Here is a 12369-nt window from a genome sequence, read left to right as displayed (position 1 = left end):
TGGACCTTTCCGCCATCAGGCATATCCAATCTCATGCTGACGATACGCGTTTTGTGCATGCCACATCCATGGACCCTTTTGTCCCGCGGCATCTCTATAGCGCACAGCAAGCACAAAATACCCTCCTATCGCTGCCCCCTAACTACTTTCTCCCCTTGACACTCATGATAATTGATACAGATGGAGGGCATCTAGTCTCTAGGCTTTACCATACCTGGAAATATTTAGAACATCCTGGGAACGGGACCTTGGCTTCCCCCTACCTGACAAAGTATGGTGCTATTGTTATACTCAGACGAAAGTGGTCTCTCCCAGCCATGGGCAGGAACTCCTTCACTATAACCTTTTACATAGGGTTTAAACTACACCAAGTACTTTGGTTAAAATTGATCCCCCGTGAGACCCTCTAAATGTCTTAAGTGTCATGATGATGAGGCAGATTTTGCGCATTTGACGTGGGCATGCAAACATATATTGGGGCATACTGGGCTAAGATCTTCTCCCATTTGCCACTGATGATAGATGTTACACTCGCCCCTGATTTTCTTGTGGCTCTACTGGTATACGTTGAAGATGTTCAAAGAGAGGTCCGCGGGTTACTGCCATAGCATTAATGTTGGCAAAAAGGAAGATTGCCTTGCACTGGGGTAGTGGCGTCCATCCAGCTGTTGATACATGGTTGAAAAGTCTCCTAGATTCCCCAAGGCCTGGATTTCAGGAAGGTGGCGAATGCGCTGAGGTGGCATCCTCAGTCCTTACCCCTGACCAGAACCAGACCAGGTAGGAGGACTGTCATGCTCCTCTGGGGCATCGAGTTGAGATAAGATCTCCATGGAGACCGGGCTGAGGCCAGGGCTACAGACACTGGCTGCTCCTGAGAGACAAGGTTGAACAAGCCCCAGGAAGAGCCATGAGAAGCCCTCTGTCAATGTCTCAGGACTGGGCTCCAGGCACTCATGAGCAATATACTGACTACTAGGCCTGGGCGGTAAATTCCGTTCCGTTCCCGGAATTTGTGGAATTTGCCCAAAATTCTGCGTTCCGCAACTTCGCGAAATGTTTTACTTGTTCGCGTTCTCAAATGTGTGTTCACGAGATATTTTCCCCTCGAGCACGCAAACAGCGATTGCGAACAGTAAAAAAGCATCGTACTGAGTGTTCGCGGAGATTTTTTACTGTTTCGCGGAGATTTGCGTAACGCGATTACGCAAATTCCGCCCATCCCTACTGACTACTCAGGATGCAATGGCTGAGGATTGGGGAGGGTTTCCATCCCTACCTGAGTAGAGTAGAATATACTGGGCGGGTCCCAGCAAGGTTCCCGGAAGGTCACAGCTCTTTACACCAGTTGCAGTGTTGCAAAGGCCCAGAGAGGGCACCCCTTCTCTGCAGGCAGGAAAGCTCTACTCAGTCATCAGCTGTCTAGCAGGCCTGAGCCCCATGGGCCCGATATTCAGGCACTGAAGGGACAGTGATCTGCAGCCCTTGGAAGGCTCCCCTTCCTCAGGCGAGGCTCCATTCAGAGCTGTGTTAGGTACAGGCCTGTGGCATGGGTGCATGCATCAACTGTTGGTCTCACAAGCTACACAGCACACACACCAGCTGCAGCAGGGTGAAAATTCCTGACTGAGACCCCAGTCAGAGCAGATCAGGCCAATGAACAAATATGGTTGTGCCTACTCAGCGTCTTGTCCATTATCCACTTGTTATTTTTGTACACAAAATGTCAGCAGCTAAGCAGGCATAATTAATATCACACACCTCTGATCTGCACCTGTGAGTGCAAAAACGTATGGGCTGGTATATTTTGAACATATGGACGCAATTCACGAAGATTTTTCTGTGAGAAGGTTTGAGTTGCTCCTGAAAATTTATGAGTGAATTAGATGTAGTCTTAGAGTGAGTAATATTTACAGACAAAAACTTTGGCAACCAGGTTTTCTGAAAGACTAACCTCTAAAGGCCTGAAGCGTTTAGAAACATATAGGGAGGGGTGAAAAGATTCTCCTGCATAGAAAATTGTGCCCAAAAAATTGCTCTGTCCCCAAACGAATTTCAGCCTCTGGGGAGAGATGTGAGGGCTTATAAAAAATGCAATGTCAAGTTGCAGATAAGAGCGTTTATTGGTCGGCTAAACAACATTGATGCCTCAACTGGCATAAAAATGTCCATTAGTATGGACAGGAGCAAAATCAGTTTTGGCCTATTCCATATTATACCAGTTGGATAAATGGTGAAAACACATTGGCCCTGTTTTTGCACTAGTGCAAAGTTTCCATAACACAGCCCCAGCTTTTCCACCCTCAATATGCACTGCACCTGTTTGCACGGGGATTGCAAATGTAACTGCTGCAATGTTTATCACACCTAGTGCCCTGGGGGGGCAATGGGTGTATGCTCCCATTCTGCGCACCCCTGGGGCACTTTGGTATTACAGAAGGGGCCGCAGACGCTTGTGCGACCCCTTCTGTAATGCCGATAGCGCTGGTGCACCTAAAGCGCCAGTGCTTTCGTCAGGGTCCGTTCCCTCATTTACATGGGGGCGTGCCCCATACAAATGAGGGAATCCCTCTGCCTCTATGCGTGCGCCGTAATACAGACGTGGGCACAGAGGCATAGAAGCTCTCAGGAGGCACACTGACAGTGTGCTACTTGAACGGTCCCCTGAGAGCAGCCCTCTGGAGGTGGGAAAAGTGGTTCCCATGGACCTCCCAGACATCCCCGTTGCAGACGGATGCAGTCACTGACTGCACCTGCCTGCAAGTGGATCTCTAACCCCCTTTAAAAGTGCAGGTGATCAATAAAAAGATTTAATCCATAAAAGAGCAGGCGGGTTGCCACCTGCACTGTGAAAACACAGAGCAGCTTCAAAGCAGTCGCTCTGTTTTTCACCTGAATGCACTGCCTCCAGGGCCGCCCGAGTTCGCGCCTGCTCACAAGGCAGCGCATTCATTATAATATGGCGCATTATCCTTCATTGCGCTGGGCCCCTTTAAAAAGGTGCGCCCTGCGCAATGAAGGAAAGTGCACTGCATGTATAATGCGGCCCCAAGTAATTATCTTGTGCAATAAATTCCTTCTGGTCAAACCTGCGGGAATTTAAGGAGGGAACAGTGCCCGGTAAGTAAAGGGATGTTGGGATTTTGTGCAGTAAAACTCGCAACAGACTATAAATATTGCATTTGGTAATTTCTGTTGACACCAGTGTTGTGTAGCATTTTAGGATTCAAGTATAATTTACCAATTCATGCCCTTATATAGGTATAATTCACCTTGCCCTATAGGCATAGAAATCATAACCATATTTAGACATAGCCCATCCAGTCCAAATACAAGCATGGCTACTTCCACTGGTTCCAAAAAGCCACAACGATTTCTTGGAAAACACGGCTTCAGCAGTCAGGGACATCCCCTTTCTTGAATATTGATGTGTCCTAGAAATCATGGTGTTTTCAAAGAACTACCATTCCCTTGGGGTTCTTTGGTGACGTTATTATGTCCGACTTTACGTCAAACCAGGCACCTTCAAGGTATAAATATGCCTACACTTGCCCTAGCAAAGACACAGTGGTTTGGAACAGATTTACTATCTACTTGCCCGACGCACCTCGCTACAGCAAGTGCCGAAGGAAGCCGACCCTCCAGCTGACGCACTGACAGAGAGGCTGCCTTTCTCTCGCTGAGAATCCAGCTCCAGTGTTTCCAAGCTCCCTTCGCGGGGTTTTGGGAAATCGAGTCCGAGACAGAGATACCAGACCTCCTTCATTCTAAAACCAAGGTACGGAGCTGAATAGACCCTAAGAGAAATCTTGGATAGATTATTGGCAAAGAAACTAAACCTATGCTACACCATACTTACTTCTTTCCGCATACTAGACTTAGGTTCGGTACATTGGGGTAGGCGTATTTTAGAAGCACCAGTTGAGTATTTTTAGTCTTTGTTATTTATGTATGTATTTTATGGCTTAGAAACCTTACCATGCTTTTACAGTATTATTTTATAATACTCTTCTTGCTGTACGCATTATACTTTACAGCCAGTATTACGATTGTAGCAGTTCATTTCTTTTGCATGAAAAGAAGACTGTTCAATAAATCCTTTTATTGAAAATGCCTGTCTCTCTATTTCTCTGCACCTCTGTAGAAACGAAGCATGCACGAATGACTGAGTAAAATATCTATCTATTGTTTCCACGACTCTGAAGATACGTTTTATCTTGGGGAAACAAAGTTGTCATGTTTATGCAGTTGTCAGAAACTAATCCCTTCTTGTGTATTCAAGAAAGTTTCTAGTGACCTCTGAGCTAGCTGGCACTCACAATTAAGTCTAATATATTCTATAGAGACCTAGTCGACATAAGTCCTACGTCAAATCTATAGGATATGTTATTCCAATGCGCAGAGCCTATTGGGAATATAGGAACTACACTACATGGCGCCCAATGTTTAGTAAGGCACTAATTTACCCTAGATACTAGAGTAACTCAGTCTTGCTTTTCACAGAGACCTCTTTTCCCGTAAAATACTCCAATAGACATCTGGAGTGGGTAAAAGGATAAAATATCCGCCATAACTAAGTAGGACAAAAATCCTATGTATTAGTTGTTGGTTTGTTCAACGTTGAAGGATAGATACAGTGTTCCAAAATATTGGGCACCTTATCTTTGTTTCCTTGGAACTTGCTCTGCAAACTTTCACTAAACAATGTCGCTTAACGGCGACAATAACGCAACCGGTGGAGCTGCAGCAACTGCAAACCTACCAGGTTGTTGGTCTTTATCAGGTGCGATAATTACTGTACCAAACACTGCACCCCTTGTAATGAGGGCCTCAGTGTGGCTTCTACTGGGTTTGAGTACAACAATGCGCCTTCCTGAAGCCTCCGCAGGATAAGTTCTTTACACTATTCCTTAACAATATTTACTCCCTCTGTCTCATTGTATATGTTTTTGTAGATTTCTTCTGACACCTTGTAATCTGCTTTCTAACTTTTCTGTCATCCATCAGAACTCTACATCCATGAGCCATTCTTACAGGACAAATCCTGGTATGAGCCCTATGGCTCAGAGTGGACAACTCCCTGTGGTGTGCTACATGGTTCTTCTTGGTCAGTGTCATTCACTTAATGAAAGAAAATAGGAGTTAGTGGGTGCAATGTGTGAAGACTACAATATTAATACTAATTTGTGTCATAGACTCTAAAACAATTGTTGAAGTTTTTTTCTTTTGCATTAAACCGAACATAGTGGCACACAAAGAGACTGATTTGTGGTAGTCCATCTGTCAGGTTGCCAGAGGACATTACATTTGCCATTTGACATACTACTGTCAAATTTAGAGGTGAATGCTGGCCCAATGATCATCTCTGTACATTGAAGGAAACAAGGAGAGGGGGCTCTTTAGGCCAAAGCAAATGGAGCATCCAAATACCATTGAGTAAAAGAAAAGGTTTTCCCTTTGGTTTCAATCTATATGAAAGCCAATAACACCTCACAGTTACATTCACACCTCTCGTGCCATTTCCAACCTATTAAAGCACTCACAAAGAAAAAAACCACTGCTATATTTATAAAAAAAACAGATATTATTTTTCATTAAAAAGAAATCTCCTAGCACAAAATTCCATTGTAATTTCTAAAACAATTGCATAAGAACACATACATAAAACGGGATCATATCATTTGACTCCAACAATCGATCAGAAGAAACACATAGACATTGAACTTTGTCTTGTGGATGTTAATTTGGATTTTCTTTGCACAACAGAGGGCATAGATCTTAAATCCCTGTCACCAGAACACTGTTGAACCTTCCAAATTTAACAAAAAATAGAGCGTCGACGCGTTTTAGTGGTGTCTTTTCGATAAAACCACCTTCATCAGGACAAAAGTAATTTGTTTCTCCTTACAAATGGTTTTAATTTCACCCGTGCAACAGCACATCTTTGAGAATCCTCCCCGTCTATTTATGGGTATTTAATCCCAAGATTGGAATCTATTCAGGTCATAAAGGATTGTCTTTCACTGATCTTCACTTGATGCCAATAATTCGTAAAAAGTCTTTAACACCAACCCTTAGGGTTATTTAGCGGTAATTATGGATTCCCCACTGGGCGTAATGCTTCTTAACAAGTTTCTCCTGATTAAAACCACAGTGTTAATGTCACCATGCGCTTATATATGTTTCTTATTCTCGAGTCACGAGGTATCAATTATTCGTGGCATTTAAATCCGACGACCGGCTTTCCCCCCCTCTCGTCTTCCTCGCGTCTCGTAGGCACGGTACAAGCAATAAAGTCTTTATACCCCGCTAAATAACCCTAAGGTTTGGTGTTAAAGAGTTTTTATGAATTTTTGGCATCAAGTAAAAATTACTATTCCCACTCCGGTGAGTGCAACAGTAGGGAAAGTGTTGGCTAGCGGAGGGGTAACAATTACTATTCCCACTCCAGTGAGTGCAACAGTAGGGAAAGTGTTGGATAACAGAGGGGTAAAAATTACTAATAACATTTAGACAATTTTAAAAATTAAAACACTCTTAAAAATGAATAAACAATATTTTAAACATATCCGATTAAATATATTAAACATTGACATTAAGTATATTAATTACATCAAACAAAAAGGTACTACTATTATCTAAAATAAATTAATAAATAAATGTATAAACAATATTTATTTAAAAGAAGCAAATATTAACAAACGAACAAGTATTTAAAACATAAATCTATTTATTTTATTTCCTAAACCACACCAATAAAAAGTCAACATTTGTATTTCCATTTATTTCCATAATTAACATATAGTGAATTTAAAAACTATTATTAATAAAAAAATTATAAACATTCATTGAATACACATTCTTTAACACTATAAAATGCACAACACAGACTTAAAATGAATTACACAGTTAACATTATTAATTACTAATTAATAATGGTGATTAATTAACAACTACATTTTAATTCATCAATTAAAAATAAATTACTTCCCACTATTTACACCTATAAACACAACATACACCTAAAATTAATTACACAATTACCATCATTAATTATCAATTAAAAATATATTACGTCCCACCCTTCTCACCATTTTCACCTATTAACACAACAACACACACCTAAAATGAATTACAAAATTAACATAATTAATTGCCAAATAATTAATTAAAATTAATTAATAACTAATTATTAATTTGTAAATTAAAAACAAATTACTTCCCACCATTTTCACCTATAAACACAACAGCTCACACCCCCAATTAATTACACAATCAACCTAATTGTTTACCAATTCATTAATTAAAATTATTTAACAACTAATTATTAAATAATGAATAAAAAAACGATTATACTTACATTTAACACTATAACATCCTAATTTCCACAATAAATAAAAATGTATTCAATAAATTTACTATAAGTAAATTACTTCCCACCCTATGCCCCTATAAACCCACAAACCGCTATGGAACTAAAAATGCAAAATTCATCAACAAAAATAACTACTAAAAATAATCAATAAATTTACTATAACTAAATTACTTCCCACCACTATTTCTCCATAAACCTACAAATTTCAAACAAAAAAAATGTTATTACTACTAAAATGTTAACACATATAATAAAAATACAAACAATTCTTATACAACAAATACATACATCACACACATATAAAATATATTCTAAAATACATAACATTACTAAATAAAATTGATATTTTTATCATCTTTATTTTTGCAAAAGATATTAAACACTTTGATATTTTTTAAATCGATATTACTTACTTAAAATCGATATTCTTGACTACGAGAATTTGTCTGTCGTTATTCTTGACCTACGATATTTCTGACACAATGTTTGTGCAAATCGATATTTTTGATTTGATATTCTATGTCTGCACCAATCTTGAAATGAGCATATTTCAAGGTCAGGCAACGTCCCTTTCTGGAAACTCATGGCGTCAATTTGGCACTCAAAGAAGAAGTCCAAAATTGACATCCTTTGCCCAGTACTGAATTCCACTGTCCAGCTGCTGCTCTTTATGCTTGGCACATTAGGCACCTTGCAGAACATGCCTCCAATTTTGGCTTTGTGGATGCAAACCACGTGTTGAGAGCAGCGTCTAGTAAGATGTTCTTCGCATACATGTAACATACATGTAACACCTGCACACTCTCTAACACACTACCCCATAATGCCTCCTCCGGCTGTGCTGGTCTCCTAGTTGAATAACTTTAGAAAAAGAAAAATGTTGCCTCTGTGAATGCTATAAGCCGAGAGTTGAAAGGGACAAGGCCCCCATGCAGCACAAATGTGGTGATCATTGCAAGTAGTTGACAAACTACCTGAAAACTGTATTCAGATTTTGGTGCAATGAATTATCCATAAATCCCAAAGTGCTGTATTACTCAATGAGCTTGACTTGGAGAAGTGTGGCTCACTGGTTAGAGGAGGCAGACCTGGAAGCAGAGGGCAGCCCGGGACCAGGGTTCAATTCCCGGCTCTGGGGGTCTTGAGTCCTAAAATGTCCATGGACTCGACAATTCTCACTCCGGTGCCTACTCGATTCACGGGTTCACACTCTGCGACTCTGGGCAATAGCTTGCTTAATCTCCACAATGGCCCCTCGCGGCGGGATGCCTGGCTTTCACCTTGCGGATACCCTGCCGGGGTTATCTCACAGGGGAATACCAGGATGGGTTCCCTAAGCAAGCGCTTAGAAACCGTTCGGTGATTTGCGCTATATAAATTCCTGTACATTTACCTTTCTTCTTTTACCATGTCCTCTATCACTTACCAACCCACCATGCACACCTCCTCATCTTTCATTTGCGCATGTCGCTGGCTTGAAGTCTCACCTGTCCAGTGAAGGGTAGTCCAGGAATATAATAACTGTTCACTTCTTGAAAGCTCGCTTTTGCAGCCAAATACGATATTGGAATACTCCAGACTGCTTCTGCCATGATGCCTGGAGAAGGTGAAATAGCAACATGAGATTGAAGGGCAACCTCAAGTGATGAACACTAGCATTTTTTCCTAAAAGACCTCAGACCTGCTGAGGCATTCAAAATTACATTAGTCCACTCTAAAAAGAGAGTTAAGTAGATAGAGAGGGAATTTATGTATCTCCTGCCGACAATCAAAAATCAAATTCTTTTTTACAATTAACATATTAATTCCCAAGTGGAGGTATTCAGAGCAGTGCTGTGTCCTATGATTGTGTTTATCCATCTGGTGGGGATTTCCCAACTCATTCTGCACTTCTGCTTTTATACAGGGAACCCAAAAACTGATTGAATTGTTTACAATGCCATTGGTAGTTGGGTAAGAGAGTCAAGTTCTATGTAGTTGAAGCAAGCCCGCCATCTTGGGTTTTGATTGCATGGAACTGTGGGATTATGTTGCTGCTGCGAAGAATGTTCACAGGAAAAAAAAGCATCACACTGCTCAAGATTCCGGGAAAGAGAAACCTCTGAATAGTATTGGGATTGACTAGGCCTGAGCACCAGTGAATGACTGGCTAACCCTAGTTGGCACTCCATAGAGAAAGTATAGCTGGAACTCAAAAAGAGAGGTGCTCCACTGTGGAACATCTGCCTTTTGAGTGGATACAACTGGGTGCTGCTCTGTCTTGTATTTCTCCTCTTGTAACAAAAAAGAAGTTTTGAGTGGGGTTAGTGCATAGTTACACATGAAACTTGATTTTGTTATTTTATTTATGATTTTCTAAGCAATGCTATCATAAATGAGTTTTATCAATTAGTTCACAATATTCTCCACTACCTTAGAGTTGAAACTCACAGACCACTACAGCTAAAATGAATGCTTATATGTTTAGCATGAGGGATATGTGTTCTTCAGTTCAGTTGTCAATTGTAAAAGGTGAAGATGTGAGTTTTAAACCTAGTTTCCATTCCTTTACCACAAAGCTCTAGGGCAAATTTATTTACCCCCCCTTGTGCATTAGCCCCCCCCCCTTCCCCCCAAATGTGGGAGGCACTTGGAAACTTGCCAATCCCAGTAGTCAGCCCTACATCTGAAATATAGAACTAGATGTCATGGCCCTCAATGGTGCTTCCTTCTGATCAGGGGTTGATGAAAGAGATGTTTCTCCTTGTGTATCCTCATGTTTGGTTTATCATTCTTAGTTGCTGCGCTACTGCTTGTATAATGCGTGGTTCTAGTTTCGATTGCCTCTTACAATGTTGAGTGATATGTCTGCTTCACCCATGCCTTATGACTCTTGGCTTACATGGAGCACTTTTTACTATATGGCGAACTCAAGCAAATTACAGAGTTGGAGAGGGGGAGGTTGTGCTTTTCAACAGATGTGTTGCCTATTTATTGCAGCTACCAGGGGCCCTGTGCATCATGTAAGTCTTTCCAGGTCTTGTTCTTCATTTAGTATTGTCTGTAGGGCTCAGTGTATACAACACATGGTTGTATGCCTCTTGTCTGATTTCCTGCCTGAGCTCCAACGTGCTTTCATTATTATCAAATTCTCTTACTTTGAGGATTAGTCTTTGATGTGCTGTAACCCGCGTACACCATGAGCCAATATTCGGTATCCTCCTAGGACCTTCCGGTTACTTGTTTATTATCTCACACATCCTTAGAGCCTCAGTCCCCTGGTAAGTCTCTATCTCTTTGCCTGGCAATGGTTCCAGCATTATCTCTCTGTCTCCATCTTTGTACACATATCCTGGGCTTTCCATCAGTTCTCTGCAATTATCAAGTATAAGGAAATTATACAGCAGACCTGAGACGAGCTAGCTGCTTTGAACACCTGCTGCTCTGTCTGTCTGTCTTTCTTCCTCAGCTCATGGGCTTGCTCTTCGGCACTGCCTACCTGTTCCATCCTCGGTCAGGGTCGCCTTTGCTTCCGGGTATGCGCCGAAGACCCAGAAGCCAGTGCTACTGACGGGTATATCCATTGTGGTGGAGAAGCATCCATCCCGCTCCAGCTGGAAGGCAATGGTAAAGGGTCAAGGAGAGAGTATGCAATGAGCAGGCAGAATATTCACCTACAGTCTTACTTCACTCAATCCTATAGGTACAAATGCAGCACATTGTAAGTTTATTGCCCCTGATCTCTGAATGAGGGAACTCACAGACAGGGCCGGACTGGGAGAATATACCTCAATATCCCGCATTCTTTTACACCGCAAGGAATCACAACGCGGGTGTTATAACAACCGCGTTGTGATTCTGCATACCTTTACTCCGAAAGTCGGAACAACGACTTGCGGAGGGGGGGGGGGCTGGAAGTTGGAATAGTATAATTTACTATTCAAACTCCAGTCTGTGTGGACACTAGGGAAGGTGTTGGATTTTAAATCCAACCCCTCACCCCCCCCCTCCGCAAGTCGTTGTTCCGACTTGCGGAGTAATAGTATGCGGAATCACAAAGCGGTTGTTATAAAGACCGCGTTGTAAAAGATTTGTTGTAAACGTCCAACACAGGACTGGGAACCACAACAGGCCCTGGCAAAGTGCTCGGCCGCCCCTCCCCACTCGGGGGGTTGGAGGTGCGGCCGAGCTCTTTGCCGGGGCCGGTTTTCGGCCGATTTTTGTACAGGGCCGATTTTGCAGCGGCCCTGTAACAAAAACGGCCCCCACTCGGACCCTGCTCACAGAGCTATTAAACAAACTCAGAATACCCAGCATGGTCTAAGGAGGGGTGGAGAGTGAGCTAGTTCTTTGGTCAAACCGTATTATCTACAGGGGGTACAACAGCAACACAACATTCTGCACCTGATCAAAGAAGTCAGTTTTCAAAATCGATCTAGTGGAGCTGAGGTCTGCCTTTTCAGGGCTGCTTTGTAAAGGTATGTCAGCTCTTTGTGAAGTGGGCTATGTATGGTTGCATATGTAACATGCCAATTAATCACAATGATTGCCTGCACGCTGAACATAGAATAGACTATTAAAGTCATATAGATCAATTAAACCCTCTTACTTTTGCTGTATGTTTCCACTCCTTGCTGAGACAACACTAAAAGCGACTGCCCAAATGTATCATTTTTTTACACAGCGCAATGCAGCGAGCCACCTTGCTGCGCTACCCTGCGTGAAAGGTAAGGAAGGCTCCTCATTTAACATTATACACTGGCACACCTTGGCTGCCTGGCGCAAACACAGACACCCGTGCGTCATGGTGCAAGGGTGCCTGCTTTGTAGACAGGATTGCTTTTGTGCAGGAATAAACACAATCATCGGAGAGGCAATTTCCTCCTGCTATGTGTGCCGCAGAAAGAGGAAAAAACAAGGAGAATTAAATATATTTCTCCTCGTTAGACCTCACCTTGGGAGGCATAGCATTTTAACACACATTTGCAGGTCTACCACTAATGGTAAATCTGGGA

At 42.0% G+C, this 12369-nt stretch overlaps 1 protein-coding gene across 1 annotated transcript in view; it reads right to left on the bottom strand.

Annotated features, from left to right (window-relative positions):
* LOC144768928 (alpha-2-macroglobulin-like protein 1) overlaps window positions 1-12369 on the bottom strand; it is a 451046-nt gene that overhangs the window by 329618 nt on the left and 109059 nt on the right. The window contains exons 9-10 of the mRNA XM_078652935.1: window positions 10854-10968; window positions 8863-8972 (exon numbers count right to left, since the gene is read on the bottom strand). Of these exons, the coding sequence (XP_078509061.1) occupies window positions 8863-8972; window positions 10854-10968 (225 nt within the window). The remainder of the gene's footprint in view (window positions 1-8862; window positions 8973-10853; window positions 10969-12369) is intronic.

Source organism: Lissotriton helveticus, chromosome 7 (assembly GCF_964261635.1).
Source record: "Lissotriton helveticus chromosome 7, aLisHel1.1, whole genome shotgun sequence".
Classification (NCBI taxonomy): domain Eukaryota; kingdom Metazoa; phylum Chordata; class Amphibia; order Caudata; family Salamandridae; genus Lissotriton; species Lissotriton helveticus.
The sequence above is the reverse complement of the archived record's forward strand: the minus strand, read 5'-3'. Positions and strand labels throughout refer to the sequence as shown.